Genomic DNA, 20,074 nt, shown 5'->3' with positions numbered 1-20,074 from the left:
TAAGACGCACATATGCATGAAAAAAAACAGCTCTTTGTACACTTTAGGCAGTAATCTAGTGCCTCATAGCGTATTTGAGGCTAGATGTATAAGGAAAGATCTCTATCCACAAGCTACATATGTGCGCTCCTATCTTGCGCTTCCCTGGCCTGCTGTTACTGCCTGGACCTTTCTCTGTCTATACTCTTGTTTACCAGTAGGACCATACACATAAGACTATGGATGTAATAGGGTGCGAGTTAAGTTGCAAGAACAAACTCTCATCTTGCAAGTTTGTTCCATGGCTCGCACTAGTTGGACAGCTTGAGGCTATTAAAATTTGAGTTCATGCAAGTTTATTTGCGAGTAAACTCCTGCGTCGTGGGTTTCATTAGAAGGTGTGAGTTTGACTGAAGGATGCACAGATCATTGAGATCTGTGCATATGTTACTGTAAAAGTAAAAAAAAGATTAGGGGGGGGAAAAACTACAGACATCCCCACTAACAGCATAAGCAGCTCCTGGCTCTTTGACATGTCCCTGTATCAAAAAAGTCCCTTGTATTTTTAGAACCAGCACTGGGATCCATTAGCAGGGGTTTATTGCCATAACTAGTCAGCCCAGGTAGGGATTCCAGAAGAAGTGCTTCCCCAGTTCCCTAAACTACCCCCCAGGAGCTATACAGATGGAGCGCCCCTCATTCAGCGCTGTGAATCGACAGATTGCCCCTGCTGGCGATGGCTGGTAGAGAGGCACTCCATCTGACTGGGAGGCGCAAGCGTCTCACACGCACGCGCGTCCCAGTCATTCGGCGTAGGGAGCTTCAGATAGATGGGCAGGGTTAGGGTGGGGGGTGCGGGCAGCTACTGGGGAGCGGCGGAGAGCTCCGTGTAAAGGGTGTGTGCGATTCTATCGCCAGCCGCCGGCAAGAAGAGAGGCGTTCCATGTGTATTTGTATGCACATATAACTCCTCTTTGAAAAAGATGGAACCCATGTGTGTTCCGTTATTTGCACAGCCACCCGCCAATCCTATACATATACCTCCTCTATGTTCATGGGAAAACATCTGCGAGCAGTGGAAATGCAAGTTAAGGTGCCCATACACGTACCAATTACCCGGTACTTTTTGTGCTAAAATAGCATCGCATCCCATGCACAACATATGCACAATGATGCTATTTTAGCACAAAAAGTACCGGGTAATTGGTACGTGTATGGGCACCTTTACATGTGAGTTTGTACATTCTCGCAGCGTATTACACTCAAACACTGTCATTTAGCCTTTGGACATTCTCCGGGCTCCCACCACCACAATAATTAGACTGTACCCAGCGATATTGGGATGCTGGCTTTGGCAAGTGAATACACAATTGTCGATGCAGGCGGTAGGAAGCAATGGTGCAGGCCATGCTGCAGCCCTCGTTAACAATGTTCTCAGTGGTCTGTATATGCAGGACGACAGAGGCTAATATTCAGCACTAGGTGATTCATCGCGCCCTACAGGCGCTCTTCACACCGCCATGTGGGGCTCTGCCCCCTTAACGTGTGAAGGCTTTTATCGTGTGAAATATGCTTACCGCGCACATGTTGTTCACAGACCTCCTCGTGGATGTGGCTGGCTGCTTACTGTAACGCTGTGCGGCTGTGGACGGAGAGGGAGATTAGTGGAATCAGGCAGAGATCGCTTTAGGCAGGGGTGGGGGTGGTCGGCAGGCATGTGTGGCGGGTGAGGGCGTTATGGCAATTACAGGCAGTAACTTGCCGTGCACATCGCAGACCTACAGCTGACTATGGATGTAGAGGGGGAGCAGAGGAAGGGCAGTGAGAGGGCGGGCACCCAATAGTATCCCTCATGCACCTGTATCCCTACCCTGCACCCAGCCACCTCCCTCACACACCTGTACCCCTACCCTGCACCCAACAGTATCCCTTACACACCTGTACCCTACCCTGCACCCAGCAGTATCCTTTACACACCTGTACTCCTACCCTGCACCCATCCACCTTCCTCACACCTGTATCCCTGTGCTGGGCCGGGGAGCAGGGTGCCATGTGCCCCCCCAGACCGGTCTAACAGGAGTGCTGTGGGCCGCAGCGGCAACCGCAGCCTCCTCCTCTTTTCCTCCACTGTTGGCGGCCATGTTCCTGTAGGCTTTTAAAATATGGCTGTGGCTACAGGAACATGGCCGCCGGCCTCCAGGGCTATGTGGAGGAGGGCCCGGCAGCTTGTTCCCTCTTCTGCCCGGCGGCGACAGACGCTGGGTGTGGACTGGTCGTCATGACGATGGCGCCACCCGCCCATGCATCTGTGAAGGAAGTAGGAATAGAAGCAGCAGGCAGGTGGAGGAGTGGAGGGGGAGTCGGGGAATGTGGCCGCAGGAAGCATCAAGCAGCAAACAGAATCTGGGAGCCACAGCAGCAGGTGAGGATCAGATTCACAAAAAAAAGATTCTGCTGTTTCCTGAGGTGTCCTCCTTTTTAATGTGTTATTATTAATAATAATGCCATGACACCACAAGCTGCTCCCCCTGTATAATAATAATGCCGTGACACCACAGGTTGCTCCCCCCTGTATAATAATAATGCTGTGACACCACAGGCTGCTCCCCCTGTATAATAATAATGCCATGACACCACAGGCTGCTCCCCCTGTATAATAAATTATTATACAGGGGGAGCAGCCTGTGGTGTCATGGCATTAATTTTATTATACAGGGGGAGTAGCCTGTGATGTCCTGATATTACAGGGGTGATATTATACAGGGGAGTAGCCTGTTGTGTCCTATTATTGTGTTTTTTTTTTATTATTTTACATATTTTGGTACAGGTCGAGTATCCCGTATCCGAATATCCGTTATCCAAATTATTCCGAAAACCAGACATTCCAGAAAGTGCAATTTTTTTTTTTTTTTTGCTAGAAACTCACTGGGGACATTTGTAACAGCATCACTGGGGACATGATATGTAACTGGCACTATGTATGTGCAAGACAGGGATTGCTTGGCATTCAAATTCAGTGCGGAGATAGTACACACATTTTGTTTCACGTTTTGAAACCTTGTTTTTTGAACAAATAAAATATATTTGTGTGTATTTTATGTGGTAATAAAATATATTTGTGTGTATATTATGTGTCTAAATAGCATAAATGCAAGATACTTCAAAATACATCATTGAAATATTAAAATATTCCGAAATACGGAATAATCCGTTATCCAAAATTCTCCTGGTCCCGAGCATTTTGGATAAGGGATACTCAACCTGTACTTGTGTATTATCACGGCTCCCAAGTTTCCTACGTATGGCACCGTAGGAAAATCGTATCGCATGGGCCATGCGATGCGATTTTTTACTGTCAAATATTCACTGCTCTGTATGCCCCGGGGGACCGCATCGCACCTCCTGCAAAATCACATCGCATCACATGCGGTTTTATAGGGTGTGCGTGCAATGACATTACCTATACCATAATATCATTGTATGACATTCAATGATGTTTTACGTACCCCCTCACTATCCATGCCACCCCGAAGCTTGGCGAGCGGTGGCGGAATGCGTCCTCCGAGGGTTTCATTCCCCCACTATCCACGTCGCCATGGAGTTGATTTTATATAGTGTAGCGAGCGGACGCGGATTCCTTTACACGTATTCCGTGTCCCCTCGCTGCGCTCGCCACGCTTCGGGTTTGGTGGCTTCTTGCACTCTCCACACTATATAAAATCAACACCGTGCCGACGAGGATAGTGGGAGTATGAAAAGGTCAAAGGACGCGTTCAGCCACCGCTTGCCACGCTTCGGGGTGGCGTCGATAGTGGGGGGGCCCTAAAACATCATGGTACTTGTTACCTAGCACGGAGCCCACTTGTTAATTGCGTAGAGGGCTAATCTGCGTAAAAAAAATTGCATCGCATGCCATATTAGTGGCATGCGATGCGTTTTTCCCCCCTTTAATTTATTCACTGTTTTTATGTCCCCAGGCCATCGCATTACATCTCACCTCCCGAAAAATCGCATGTAAAGCAATCCGCGGCCCTATATGTATACCTAATGTCATGGCATCGCACACCCTATAAAATCGCATGCGATTTTGCGGGACATGTGATGCGATGCCATGCCATGCGATATAGTGGGTGCAATGGCCATAGAAAAATGACATTTAAAAAAAAAAAATGTGATGCGATCCCCTGGGGCTGAGAGAGCAGTGAATCAATTACATAGGAAAATTGCATTGCATCGCACGGCCCTCTAAATGGCCCATGCAATGTGATTTTCCTACGCAGAATAGCCCACTTAGCAAATTGCTCCGTGATAATACATAAGTACCCATATTTTTAAAACTAAAATTTAACGATGCTCCATTACTTATGGGCCGATGCTCTGGGCTTGCCCCCCAGGCTAAAAGTTGCCAGCCAGCCCCTGCCCCTACCCTGCACCCAGCCACCTTCCTCACACACCTGTACCCCTACCCTGCACCCAGCCACCTTCCTCACACCTGTACCCCTACCCTGGACCCAGCCACCTTCTTTACAAACCTGTACCCCTACCCTGCACCCAGCCACCTTCCTCACACCTGTACCCCTACCCTGCACCCAGCCACCTTCTTTACACACCTGTACCCCTACCCTGCACCCAGCCACCTTCCTCACATACCTGTACCCCTACCCTGCACCCAGCCACCTCCCTCACACACCTGCACCCAGCCACGTTCCTCAAACCTGTACACACTGCACCCAGCCACGCCATCGCAAACCTGTACCCCTACCCTGCACCCAGCCACCTTCCTCACACCTGTACCCCTACCCTGCACCCAGCCACCTTCTTTACACACCTGTACCCCTACCCTGCACCCAGCCACCTTCCTCACATACCTGTACCCCTACCCTGCACCCAGCCACCTCCCTCACACACCTGCACCCAGCCACGTTCCTCAAACCTGTACACACTGCACCCAGCCACGCCATCGCAAACCTGTACCCCTACCCTGAACCCAGCAGTATCCCTTACACACCTGTACCCCTACCCTGCACCCCATACAGATAAAACCAACCCTGCACCCAGCCTGTCCCAATCTCTGTATGTCTGGCTGCTGGCATGGTCTCTTTTGGAGCTTGTGCTGGAGGAGGCGGAATTACCAGACAATCTTTGAGTGAACTGTGACGAGCAGCAGTAGGGTTTGGGGACACCATCCTCATGACTGCTGGCTGCATACCTCCCAACTTGTAGGGAGACGGAGGGACACAGGGACGCGCGCCAAATTTTTTTGGGGCATGGGCTAATTAAAGGGGGTGTGGCCTATAATTGCGGCACTCCCTCCAGGCCATGTCCCCATTTTGACGCTATGGGGGCATGACCCAGAGGCTCTGTGAGCCTCTAGCCATACCCCATGCCCCCTGACTGCGGGATATTCCTGCAGCTGGGGGAGTTCACTCTGTGACTCCGCCGGGTGTTATACACACACTCACAGATTGACCGTTCTGGTGGAGTTCACTCTGTGACTCCGCCCAGTGTTATACACTCACAGATTGACAGTTCTAGATTATTATATAATAGAAACACAATAGCAAACTTAAACAATATAGCTCAGAAGGAGAAAATGTGTGATAAGTAACATTTAAAACATTTCTAAGTGTGTATGGGGCTTTAACTCAACTGTTGGCTTCTATGTGAATAATCTCCCTTTTTACAGATCAACAATGGGAAGCATCATGTTCTCTTTAAGCCTCTCCATGAATATTAAGTATACACCCACAGCATCAAAGTATCTGCATGCTTAAAATTACACCACAAGTCGTCATTCTCCACTTAGAGATTTCAGATCAGAATGAGAGATAGGAAACAGCCTATAGCTGATGGGCAAATATTGATTGGCAGGTAGACATGTTTGTTAGAAGAATTCAGGTCATTGTCCAGGCATGTTGAAGATGTGCTTCTTTTTTTTTTTTTACATTACCCAGTAAATCTTTCAAGCTGCTTCTTACACAGCAGCAGCATCCCAGATCCTGGCCTTTTCTAGTTTCATAGTACAGTATGTTGTTTTTTTTTTAACCTTACCCTGATCTCCCCTTGCCAATGGGACCATCACCAGTGAGATAGGCAGAAGTATGGGTGGCACAAAAACTGGGCATGGGTAAGGGCTGTGTTTTTGGAGTCGGTAAGCAATAACTGCATGGGGTAGAGATCAGATGTGGGAACATGGTGATGACCAAAAATGTATCTATCATCCATGATTCCTGTGGTGCCGTATAGTAATTACAGTTATGATCCGACTCCCATCTTGGTTCTTTCTCATGTCTGGAGATGTTCTCTTTATAGATCTTCAGCTTTTTGTGAAAAGAGGAGTTATACAGTATGCACCTTCTCCCATAACTGTCGGTCTATTGGTATCGCTGGAGCTATGTAGGATAGGCGTCCTGATCCCATGTTCTGAGTCTTCTGACTGAATTTGGTGTATAACTGTATAGCTGGAGCAATATAACATTAAATCATGTTGCTCCATTTTGATTTAGCTTGTTGGTCATTACTGTAAAAGCACTTATTTTCGCATGGCTTTAATTTTCGCGATTTTCGCGAGCCTTCCGTAATCGGGAAAATTAAAGCTGCGTGAAATATCCTCCCCCCCTACGGGGGTTCTATTTACATCAGGTACAGTAGCAGGTACAGTAGATAATCGCAAAATTTTCAGCTCGCGAAATCGCCGATTTTGTCATTATCGCGAAAATTACTGCTCGCGAAATTAAGTGCTTATACAGTATATATTAGCTTATTGGTAACTTTGAAGTATAATTGACAATGTTTTGGTCGGTTACTACACTTCTACCAATTGTTATCTTGTTGTGCAAAATTTTTGGCCTTTACTTTAGTAAATGAGTGTCTTTCATTGTATAAGATTCCTATTTAGTACATTTTGGGCATATGCGCATAAGCCTTGCAATGAATTATTTTTAGTGTATTGTAGCACTTGTTTCTATTGGTTGGGTGCGTATGTTGATGTGTTACCCGAACCACCTCCTGGGCCTGTCTCCCCTGCAGCCAGCTCATGCACCTGTTAGAGACTGTGCTGTACTACCCAGCATATGTGTCTGAACATGCTTTTATTGTCATGCGAGACGTTTGCCATGCAAGCATGTTCATTAAGTACTCTTTTGGCATATACTGTAGGTACCCTTGTACAATGGGCACTAGAACCACATTCTGGTCTGCTGTGCTAGACTATTCATTGAGAGGTGTATGAAAATGTGCAATTTATTATAGATCACAGGATTTTAAAAGATAAGCTAGTACACAGCCAGATCCCACCAACACAGAGCAAACAGACCACAATCGACAAGAAGGACCCGACTAACGCGTTCTACAACTGCAGATACAGCGTAGGATGCACACAACAAGGGAAGAGAAGCCCCAAACCTACCACTAACTTTATATCCGCAATTACAGGAAGATCATACGCCATAAGAAACAGGATCACGTGCAACAGTAAAGGACTAATATACCTACTGCAATGTCCCTGCAACAAACAATACGTGGGACGAACCACAAGACCACTGAAGACACGTATAAATGAGCACATAAGAAACCTTAATAAAGGCTTTGAGGAACACAACCTCTCAAAGCACTACAAAGACTTCCATAACAGCGACCCAAAATCACTCTCCTTCTTGGGAATAGAAAGAGTGCAACCTAATTGGAGAGGGGGTAACTACACCCATAAAATAAACACAACAGAGCACAGAAGGATGTATGAGCTGAAAACCTTAAATCCACGAGGACTAAACTTGGACAATGAAATAAAATCAATAGTCGGAAAAAAACGATGACCAGCACCCCATCAATCGATACCCAAACTACAGCAACACGAACTGCATCAACAGAACCACCGATTGCATCAACAGGACCACCGATTCCACAGCTGAGTGGCCCCACATACCGCAAAAATATGCACATACATACATGTGAACCACATTCACTCACACCCCAATGTTTAATCACCTGTGTATGTCTAAGATACCTACACCAGCTGCAAATAAACATCCACACATAGGATATAAATAAATATCCAGACACCTACTCTAAACATACATCCATACATTGGGCGGTATTCAATGTGAATGCCAGCGACGTGGAGCGAATCCTGTTTAGGATTCGCTGCACATTCGCCACTGCCCGCCACGTTCCGGAGCCTCGACTGCCCCTGACTGGTGAATTTGTGCTCCTGCGGCGATGCCGCAGGGAGCCTTAGGACGGTGGCAGGCAGGGAGTTGGAAGTCTCTCTGCCTGCCCCAGAGCGTATGTGGGGGGGAGGTGGGCTCCCCGGATGCCAGGCAGCACAGGCTGCCCCCCCCCTGGGGGTGCCAGCAGGGGACCGGGTATATTCACTACACCCGATAACGATCGGGTGCAGTGAATATATGAATATCTAATGAACGGCTCGGCTCCGGCGCCCCGTGCTGGCTGCTGTGTAAAAAAAATTTAAATATATAAAAAATATTTTACATTTTTTTTTTTATTAAATATATATTAATGTGCTTACAGCACATGAATAAAAATAGCATGCCCCTCCTCAGAATAAAATTCCTGATTTTTTTGACACCAAATGTAAAAAACAAAACACTTTATTTTAAAAGTTCACATTCCACTTCACCATAAAAAGATAGCGATTGCTACTCGGTGAATCATGGCGAAAAAAACCTTGAAATGTATTCGCCATCTGCTCATTGAATAGGGTGATTCACCGTTTTTGTCAAAAATTCGCCAAACAGCACAAATTCGCCATAAAAACATGGCGAATCAGGCTCATTGAATACCGCCCATAGAGTGACTTCACATAAGATTATATAATACCCACTGTAATTGAAGTACAAATGTATATATACCTACCACATCGATGCTCCGGCACTCCACTGTCCCCTAGGACTCACTCCCTTTGGTGCCTTCAAGTGGGACCCCTTGGGTCCAGTAATACAGTCCTTGTGGTGTAGCAAGCGGCACTCAAAGACTTGTAGACGGAAGTACACTTCAAAAACATGTTTAATGCAACTATATATATATATATATATATATATATATATATATATATATATATATATATATATATATATATATATATATACGCACACGACAACCACATTAATTGTTACCAAATAGTTGCCATGTTTATGTACAAAGCACCCGTATATACCATTACCTAAGACAAACTGCATACGTTGGTTGCTATACGTGGAAGTACATGACATCCACCCTAATTGCATGTGTTGAGCATAACCCAGGACACTCATATGTACCAGATGATATCTGTACCACTCCCACGATACACTGCCACCAACACCCAGAAATTATATGGAACAGCACTGAAGAATGCCCCCACGGATAACCATGACAACCAGTTACACCACGCACACATACAGTAATCAACACCACTCAAAATGCACCACCCATTACCACCAGATGACCAGCATAACTCAAAACCTCAGATTCAGGCACCCAGCTGACAATGAAGATTGACAGACAACGAACACCAATCAAATGAGGGAAAGCAAGACCACTCACAGAATGGACCACCCCCACAGCTCCCGTCCACAGACAATAAAGACCAACCCAGAGGCCATATCCTGTAACTCCCCAGAAGAAGGCCTGCAGAGAAGGCCGAAATGCATTGGTGAAAAAGGACACTGCCATCCAAATTACTCGCACACCGGAGAGCAAGAGCGGCGACTCCCAACCCCCCCCCCCCAGGGAGACGGACAAAAAGAGGAGAACGAGCAGCGCCATCGGAAACCGGAGCAGGACTAGGTGAGTAGGCGGATCAGTCGGCAAGGAGGGCAAAACGGCTGATTGGCACCAGTTGTCTTTGCCCCCTCTGCCAGAGGGACCACGTTTCACCCCCCCACTGGCAGCAGGCAGTGCACGAGCCTTCCCCGGCAACCTGTACTGACAGACCAACCCACAGAGGGAAACCACCTACGTCCAACCCGGCAGCACCCCCTCCCCCACACGTGTACCACCAAGGGGACACCGACACCAGTCCCCAGACACCCGGAACCAACCCAGGGTACCTGAGAGAGCCGAACGACCAGTGTCCAACCCGGCAGCATCCCTGCTCGCACTGACACCACCAACGGACCCCAGACACCTGGGACACCGGCATTCGGAAAAGCCCCCTACCCACGGGCAGATCACCAACCCGCACCATAAACACCAGTGACTGGCCCCTCATCACCAGGACAAACAATGCAAGCTGCCGAATAGATTGACTCCGCAGTTGGCAGCAACCTGAATACGAACTGACAGTTCAACGTTAACCCACCACTTAGGGCAGTATTCAATGAGAAAAGTTCTCCGTCTTTTGTGGAGAATTTGTGCTTTTTTCGCCTTGGTCGGAGCATTTTGCTCTCCAAAAGCGAGCAACCCTATTCAATGTGAAATGTTCTCCGTCTTTCTAAGTGATTTTCGCCGTCTCTCTCCGTGTAGAAATTCTCCATCTTTTGATGGAGAGCTGGAATGTGAACTTTTAAACGCAAAGGTTTTTTTTTTTAATTTTGGTGTCAAAAAATCAGGTTTTTTTTTCCTGTGAAGGGGCATGTTATTTTTATTCATGTGCTTATAGCACATGAATATATATTTAATTTTAAAAAAAATATTTTTTTTCATTATTTTTTTTTTTTTTTTTTTTTACACAGTGCAGCCAGCAGGGGGCCCGAGCGCTCGAGCCGCTCATTAGATATTCATATATTCACTGCACCCGATAGTTAATATGCACGTTCGGATGCAGTGAATACTGGGTCCCCCGCTGGCTATAGGGGGGGGCAGCCTGTGCTGCCTGGGTCCAGGGGAGCCCACCACCCCTATACATTCCTCTGGAGCAGCCAGGGAGACTTTAATCTCTCTCTGGCTGCTTCCGTGCTTCCGTCCCCCGGCTCCCTGTTAGCTCCCTGCCGCGGACGCTCGTCCGCTGCAGGGGTTAAGACTCGCCGCGAGTGGCGGCGAGTCTTAAAAACGTTGAATAGTGGGAGCAGGAGTGGCAGCGAGCCCTCCGGAACACGGAGAGTGCACGGCGAGCAAAAAAAAATGCTCGCCGTGCACGGAGAATATTTTCATTGAATACTGCCCTAAGGGGAGCGTCTGAACTGCGGCAACCTGAACGTCCCCATGCGTTGCCACAAAACCCCTGCAACCACGGACCCGAATACCCTTGCCTTGCCTGGGTGCATAACCCCGCACAGCCATTCGAGCTCCAGACCAACAGCTGGTCAAGCCTGAGACACTACACTGATTTGTTTATAATTGTCTTTCACTTTATATGCTATAGACCGAATGTTATCAACATTTATTGTATAATATATTTTGATTTAACGTACTGTAATTGTTATTGCATGCAAGAAAACTCTATTACTGTTTTTTCCAAGTAAAAATCACCTTGCAATATACACACACTTGTCAGTCATCATTAACACACTTAAAAGGAGCGGAGCGCAGCACTACAACTACAACTGAATTATAGATCACAAATACCAGGTATGTACAAAGTACAATATACAAAGAAAGGAAAGAGTGGTCGATTGCGCTAAAACGAAGTCACAATTCAGGGTATAAATTAATCAAAGGTGGTCAGGTATGCAAGGAAATAACACTTTAATGATAAAATATATTATAAATATTCAAAAAAATAGGAAGGAAGATTTAAAAAATGAGAGAACAGACATTCAGATCAATAGTCACCCGTTATTGTCCAATGAGTGCCAGTTCTTGGAAACTTCCAAAGTAGGTTTTGTGTGGATCCACAGGTATAGTCGGTTTGTCCAGGAGTTGTAATCCAATTTTGTGGGTACCGAAACTCAGGTGCTGGTAGAACTTTTTCCAGAAAGAAATACTGGGTCTTTACGGAGGTGGCATGCCTCCAAGATGGTCTTGTGCCTCGAAATGTGGTAGATAGACCAGTTCACTTTTTCCTGAGAAAAATGTCCCAAATGGAGGATACAGTATAGCTCCTTAATGTACAGTACCTTAGCAGGATCCACAACGTTGGAGAGATGGTGATTTGTCTGGCAAAGGGTTAACAAGGATCTGAAGTCACTTTTGAAAAGCACCTACGCGTTTCGCTGTCCACAGCAGCTTTTTCAAGGTGATTTCCTTGCACACCTGACCACCTTTGATTATTTTTTTACCCTGAATTGTGACAGTTTTAGCGCAATCGACCACTCTTTCCTTTTTTTAGATTGCTGCTTTTAGCCACGCACACTCGTACTGAAGCACCTTTTGGTGATATAGTTTTCTATATCCTTTCCTTTATGTACAAAGTACAAACCTTTTTAGAAATGTATTTATTTATGTTTCACACATAACACACCACTCACAGTACAATACACACCCACATTCACTACAACACATATAGCGCATACATATTCCGCAGCGCTTTACAGAGATTATTTGAACATTCACATCAGTCCCTGCCACAGTCTATATTCCCTACCACATGTACACGTACACACAGACATTCTAGGGTTAATTTTTGTTAGGAGCCAAATAACCTAACAGTATATTATTGGATTGTGGGAGGAAACCGGAAGTACCCGGAGGAAACCCACACAAGTACGGGGAGAATATACAAACTCCACACAGTTATGGCCATGGTGGGAATCAAACCCATGACCTCAGCACTGTGAGGCAGTAATGCATAACCATTACACCATCCGTACTGCCCCATCTACTGTATTTGTCAGTGTGGTCACACTGAATCAGTCTCTTAGATTTTGCCATATGACTAGATTCTGACTTAATTATTTTTTGATTGTGAATGAAAAAAAACCTTGCAAAATGCTAGACTGAAACTAGGTGACAACGTGGACAGCTACGTGTGTATATATATATAGATACATCCTATAATTTTAGCTCCAGGTCTGATCTCCCGTCTCAGCAGGAAGCTAAACTACTGATCTCCTTACAAGTAAATCCTATCTAAGTTGATGCTGTATAGTCATTAGCGAAGAGACCTGGGGAGGCGGCTGCATGCAGTTGAGTGTGATGATTCTAATAATAATTAAAAGCACAACATGTTAAATATCAGGTTGTTATGGTGATGCAATAACCCATTCAGTGTCTAAGCAATACAAAATAACAATTCCTCTGACACAGGGATTTATATATAGACTACGAATTAAAATGAATTATTGTAAACCTGCATTAATTACTTATCTTCTCTCATATAAAAATTAGACCAGAACATTTCATCTCAGGCCCAAGAATTGTGATTTGGATTTGCTTTGTAATGTACGTTTATTGTAGGTCATATATCACAAGCAGGGTGAAAGATGTGTAACCCCCGATATGTCTGTGAACTATGTCATTCACACACACAGCATTAGTTCTACAGCACAGCCGATGACAATGGTGCCAGGGGATGCGGTCAAAATCCCGACAACCATTGACCGACGGTCAAAATCCCGACAACCATTGACCGACGGTCAAAATCCCGACATGGTCAAAATCCCGACATTTAAAATCCCGACAAGGCCAAAATACCGACATATAGAATGTACACAGGTGAAAAAGTCGACATGACTTTCGTCGATAGGTCGACATGGGTTTTTTCACTGTTTTTTGACCCAACATGTGCTGACAGGTGGTATTTCATGCCCTACCATCCAGTAGGGCGTGGTGGGAGAATAAAATAGTAAGCCGAGCAATGCCAGGGGCTTCGGTTGACTACCAACTATGTGTCCATGTCGACTGTGTCACCTGTCTACATTCTATATGTCAGTATTTTGACCATGTCGGAATTTTGACAGTCGGGCAATAGCTGTCGGTATTTTGACTGTTGGGATTTTGACAGTCTGTATTTCATATCGAATCCAGTGCCAGATGTATTAACCCTTAACAAGACAAAAATGGAGAGATCAAAAGGACATCCCAATCAGCCTCCAACTGCCACACAACAGGCTGTTTAAAAAAATGACATTTGGGAGTAGATTGGCTGGTCCCTTATCACTCTCTGCTTTATCTCTTGTTAAGTGTTAATACATTTGGCCCAATATATCTTTGAGCTATATCAGCAGGTCTGGCTGTGTGTGCAGGCAACCTAATGCCTGCCCATACACTGGCTGCAGAGACTGATGTCCGAGCTCAGTGGGAAAGTTCAAAAGCCTGCCCAACTATGTCGTCAGGACTGGCATGTTCAGTGGATAATCGCCAAAATCAACTGCTCCATCGATTCACAGATAGATCTGCCAGGTGTGTCCCCCATCCGCTCCGCTCCCACGCTGCACTTACTTACAAGAGGTTTTTTTACAGGTTCAGGGTCCTGCTTAGAAGAACTGCCTGCTCTGAGTTTGACTATGGTTTGCCTGTTTTATCTTTAAGTTTTCAACAGCTAAGATAATCTAGGACCCAGGAAGCCCCTTGTGAATATCTACATGTAATTGAGGGATCCAGGAGTATAGCCTTCTTGTTGACGAGACAGGATAGTTGGGGGTAGAGCTGCCTGATTACTCCTCTGATCTCTAATTCAGTGATCCTAGGAGTCTGAAATAACATACGATCCAACTGATTTTTTCAATCTCAGGATCAAAAACCGAGATTAGAGTCATTAGCGTGATAGTCAGCAACATTGAGTTCCGACCCCATGCCAAGATGGTCAGGACCCACAGTTAGAGTACCACTGCTCTATCCAAATAATTGTCTGATAATACAATTATTGGATAATCCACAATTGTATAGTGTGTACCTGACTTAAGAGCTGCTGAGTTTAGTCACACAGGAAGTCAGGTATGCGCACAATAAAATGCATCCCCAGTGAGGTAAATTCCACCACACACAGGCCCTTATTCAGATCTGATCGCAGTACAAATTTATGTGGAAAGTGGACAAAACCATGTGCACTGCAGGTGGGGCAGATGTAACATGTGCAGAGAGAGTTACATTTGGGTGAGTTATTTTGTTTCTGTGCAGGGTAAATACTGGCTGCATTAATTTTACACTGCACTTTAGATTTCAGTTTCAACACACCCCACCCAAATTTAACTCTCTCTGCACGTTACATCTGCCCCACCTGCAGTGCACATGGTTTCGCCCATTTTCCAAACAAATCTATACTGCGATCAGATCTTAATAAGGGCCACAGGGTGAGTCTAACCAAATGGTTGATTGTTATATTTATACAATTAACTTTGGTCCGAGACGTAAATCTGAGAAATCTATATAGAACAACTGTCAAGTAGGGGAGTATGCGTAGATGTTTGTGACTATTACTATAAACTGACTCATATAATATAATAATACTAATATAAACTAGTCTCTGCATAATAAGTTACAACTTAATAATTAAACAAGACTTTCCACTAAATAGCTTTGTAACTGTGGACTATTTATCAGTATATATTCCTACACAAATCTAAAAATAACATGCAATGTTATGGTCTGTCCAGGAAAATGAATTCTAACGGTCTTCTCTTCTTTTCCTATTCCAGCTCTGAGTTCAAAGACTATTCCAAGGAGATTGATCTTCTGTATTCTCTTTGTGCAAAGGGGCGTAGCAGTAAGTGACATAATTTCATTCTATGTCACCATTCATAACCAAAGCCGGATACTGCAAGAAACCAATCAGCTTTCCAGCCCTATCGGAAAATACTGCACAAGCATATTGCTGTAAGTAACTGGCTGGGTACCACAGGGCGACAATATTTTAGCAATTATTTTACCTTGTTCACCCAAAAGTTCCTAGTTACATATAATGGGACATTCAGACAAGTGACATTCTGAGACGTTGGAGGTTTTCGTATCTTTTTTGCTATTCAAAAATGCTGTTGATGTTCCTGTAATGTTGTTTACTTCATTTTTGTATAATTATTGCTCTGTTTTTGTGTTTACTTTGTGCATCACTAAGTTTGTTTTGGAATTAGTCACAATGTTAATGTTCTAAATGGTTGTGTTAACCTATCTGGCTCTTATTTTTTATTGAAATATATAATGTGCCTATATACTGTATGTATGTATATATGTGTGTGTGTGTGTGTGTGTGTATGTATATGTGTGTGTGTGTGTATACTGGCAAAGGGGTCCAGCACTCCACTACCTAGACAACTGCTCCTGTGCCCTCAACAAAGGGTTAAACAATAGCGACAAAGATGCGGCACTAGGAGTCTTATGCAAAAATAATATATTTTCAAAAGATGTCATAAGGTCCGACGTTTCCGGGCGAACATACCCCCTTTTTTTTTGTTATCACACCTTGAAAAAGGGGTATATTCACCTCTGAAACGTCGGACCTTGTGACATCTTTTGAAAATATATTCTTTTTGCACCAGACTCCTAGTGCCACATCTTTGTCACTATTATGTATATATATACCGGCACTCCTGGTTGCTGTTGATCCAAATATGCCCTGGTGCCTTCCCAAATGTATAGTGGCGTGCATATGGACAGGCAGGAAAGGCGGCACTCAGAGACTGGATACTAGAACAAATCAAGTGGGTTTAATGTGGTAAACAAAGGCAACGTTTCAGGGCTGCGCACCTTTATCAAGCCAGAGAAACAACAGGTGAACAAATACAATGCAAATCGTGAATAAATACCTTAAACTAAGCTGATGCCACATCCTCCTTCCTTTGCCCACGTGCTGCACGCCGTCATTCCTCTTCCACCCATCCTATGCCTACTCTCACTAGGCAGCTGACGTAGGCGGAAGTTCAGGACTCAGCTGAGCCGCTTCGTGTGCCGGGGATGACATGGCGTCTCTGTTACCTAGGTGACAGAGACACAACATAAAAAATGATGGAATTTTTACAGGATGGGTTTTCCTCTGGGTTAAGCCTTCAATCCCTAAAAGTGCAGATCTCGGCCTTGTCCATTTACTTCCAGAAAAGGATTGCGTTATTGCCGGAAGTACAGACCTTCCTACAGGGGGTGTCTCGGTTGAAACCCCCCTACAAACAACCAGTGGCACCTTGGGACTTGTCGCTGGTTTTGGAATGCCTTCAGAAGGCACCTTTTGAACCATTAAGGTCGGCTGACCTTAAGTTCCTTACATAGAAATTGGTATTTTTGTTGGCAGTGGCATCAGCAAAGAGGGTGTCAGAATTGGGAGCATTGTCATGCAAGTCTCCCTTCCTAATATTTCATGATGATAGGGCGGTTCTTCGGACGGTACCCCAGTTTTTACCAAAAGTAGTCTCTGCTTTCCATTTAAATCAGGAGATAGTTCTGCCTGTGTTTCAACCCCCAGAGGGTTAGAGAAAAAGGGACAAATTGATGAATTTGGATGTTGTGCGTGCATTACGCATCTATGTGGACAGAGTAAAGAGTGTCAGAAAAACTGACACCTTGTTAGTATTGTATGACATACACAAAATTGGTTGGCCTGCATCGAAGCAGACCATTGCTAGGTGGCTGCGCTCTGTTATAGTGTTTGCATACACTAAAGTTGGTAGGCCTGTTCCGGCCAGGATTAATGTGCATACCACCAGGTCGGTTGCCACCTCTTGGGCGGTTCGACATGGGGCAACAGCTGAGCAGGTTTGCAGGGCTGCCACTTGGTCATCTGTTCATACATTTGCCAAATTCTATAGGTTCCATGAGTTCGCGTCGGAGGACGCATCATTCGGGCGAGCAGTGATGAGAGCTGCAGACCTGAGCGTACCCACCAAAGGACCGGCTCTGGAACGTCCCAGTGTTGAGCTGTGTCACCAGGACCATTGAAAGAGAAAAAGGGATTTTTGTAAGAACTTACCGTTCAAATCCCTTTCTCTGATATGGTCCTGGTGACACAGCGATCCCTCCCTTACGCTCAGTAAGTATGCCAGGTTCATGATGTTCATGTTATTTGGTTAAAAGTTATTGTTGAAAAATGTGCATATAATATGTGCAGGCGTTTGTACTGAGTTAATGTATTCCAGTGGCTTTGAAAGATTGAACTGAAGAGTCCGGGATGCAGTAGGGGAGGAGCCTACCCTCTAAAAGCTTTAGGCTAGGTGCCTGGCTCCTTCGGACCCTCCTACATCCCAGTGTTGAGCTGTGTCACCAGGACCATATCAGAGAAAGGGATTCGAACGGTAAGTTCTTACAAAAATCCCTTTTTTGGTAGCAGAACTTCAGCAAAATTTCAGTATGCATTTTATTTGTGTTTTGGTAACATGGCTGGTCTCCAAAATATTTGATGATATAGTATTGTTTGTCACCAGAGAGTCCCTTTGGCAAGGGATTGTCACTTGGGCAATGCAAACATTAGAGATGGGACTTTCTCCCCAATGCGTTATCAGCACATGACAGGGTCCCCTTATAGGAAGTACTTTATGTCCATACATAGGCATCTTAGCATTATTATTTTTTCTTTGGGCAGTTGCCCTGCTTTGGCGTGTTGCAATTGTTTTGTGCAACAATTTCTTGCCTGTATTAATTAATTCTTTAGTTATTCTGATGCAAATTTAGCTTTAACGTACATCACTAGCATTTATTTTGCGCCCATGACACAGTATGCTTCAGGTATACCATTTTTGCATGCTATTTATACAGAGAGGCATGCTTTTATGCATTGCACCTTTATTATGCACGGCAGTGTTTTTAAACAGAACAGGTTGCTTACGAACACAATAACACATACATTCACCGTTTTTCAGGTGATCTCATCTTTCACGGCACACAGCTTACACATTTTCACTCCCGACAAGTATTTAGATTGTGATAGATTATATAATATATCTTTATCCATTTGTGTATTGTGTTGTATGTTTGTTTATGTTGTGTCTCTGTCACCTAGGTAACAGACACCACGTCATTCCCGGCACACGGAGCAGCTCAGCTGAGTGCGGAACTTCCGCCTATGTCAGCTGCCTAGTGAGAATAGGCGTAGGATGGGGAGGAAGAGGAATGACGGCGTGCAGCACATGGGCGAGGGAAGGAGGATGTGGCATCAGCTTAGTTTAAGGTATTTATTCACGATTTGCATTGTATTTGGTTACTTGTTTTAATGTCTACATGTTCGGGGATTTTCACCCCTTCTTCAAGGGGTGAAAATCCCCGAAACATGTAGACATTAAGGGGAAAATTTTACTAAAAAAATTTAGTAGAAAAAAAATCGTATTTTCATAAGAAAATAAATTTTTTTTGGGTGTATACGTATTTTTGGCATTTACTATGCCAAAAAAACATATTTTCGTATTCTTAATGATGGGACATTCCTATTTGTATTTACAAATACGAATGTGGGGTGGGGGGGGTTCAGAGTGCTGGGCTCCTGAAAAAAAAAAAAAATTTTTTTTATATATATATATAAAAGTAGAAAGAAAGGAGGCGCACCATAGTGTAGTATTTTAGATTTGATCGTGATCTACCTGTTGATTGCGGAGGTCCCGCAGTTAGATCGCGATCAAGTTCCCTGCACATACTGTAGCTGCTGAAGCCTCTGACAGAACAGAGGCTTCAGCGTTCCCAGGGATGCAGTGCGCGGGTGCACAGGTGACGTCACCTGCGCACTGCAAGTGAGAAGCACATATTTGAGCAGACTGGTAGGCTCAGTGGCGGCGGGATAGGATTCAACTCGCACAGTGGCAGCATGAAGGCTCACCGGGGGCAGGACAGGACTTGCGCTCAGTGGCAGCAGGAAGATGTACCCAAAAGGCAGGGATCATAGTAAGTTTACTAAGTGACTGTGCACTGCATGTGGCGGGATAAGTTTGTCAATAGGTTTTTTTTGTGTTGTTTTTTATATGTTATGTTATGTTATGTGGTGGGAGGGGCTCTCTTTACAAATGTAAGTTTATCCCAGTTGCTGCCTGTGATGCAGTTTTTAAGGGGGCACAAAACTCCTTCACAGGCAGCAACTGGGATTACTGTAATTTAAATTTTTAAAGAGAGCCCCTCCCACCGCATAAAATAATTTTTCATTCTGTGTGGCATACTGTGAAGTTTGCTGCTCATTCTCTGGGTCAGAAGGTGATTTTGGGGCTCATTCTCTGTGTCAGAATGTGCATTTCGGCGTCATTCCCCGTGTCAGAATGTGAATTTCAGGCTCATTCCCTGTGTCAGAAGGTGAATTTTGGGCACATTCCCTGTGTCAGAAGGTGAATATCGGGGACATTCCCTGTGTCAGAAGGTGAATATCGGGCACATTCCC

General features: G+C 44.9%; 1 protein-coding gene across 5 annotated transcripts in view; it reads left to right on the top strand.

The window, feature by feature from the left end:
* LOC146026099 (putative endonuclease 4) overlaps positions 1–15,903 on the top strand; it is a 60,857-nt gene extending 44,954 nt beyond the window's left edge. For all 5 annotated transcript variants that reach the window (XM_083156484.1, XM_083156487.1, XM_083156482.1 and 2 more), the window contains one exon: positions 15,435–15,903. In XM_083156484.1, the coding sequence (XP_083012610.1) occupies positions 15,435–15,510 (76 nt within the window). In that variant the 3' untranslated portion in view covers positions 15,511–15,903. The remainder of the gene's footprint in view (positions 1–15,434) is intronic.
* The last annotated feature ends 4,171 nt before the right edge of the window (positions 15,904–20,074 follow it).

The sequence above is a fragment of the Crinia signifera genome, chromosome 8 (assembly GCF_055691185.1).
Source record: "Crinia signifera chromosome 8, ASM5569118v1, whole genome shotgun sequence".
In the NCBI taxonomy this organism is placed as follows: Eukaryota; Metazoa; Chordata; class Amphibia; order Anura; family Myobatrachidae; genus Crinia; species Crinia signifera.
The sequence above is the reverse complement of the archived record's forward strand: the minus strand, read 5'-3'. Positions and strand labels throughout refer to the sequence as shown.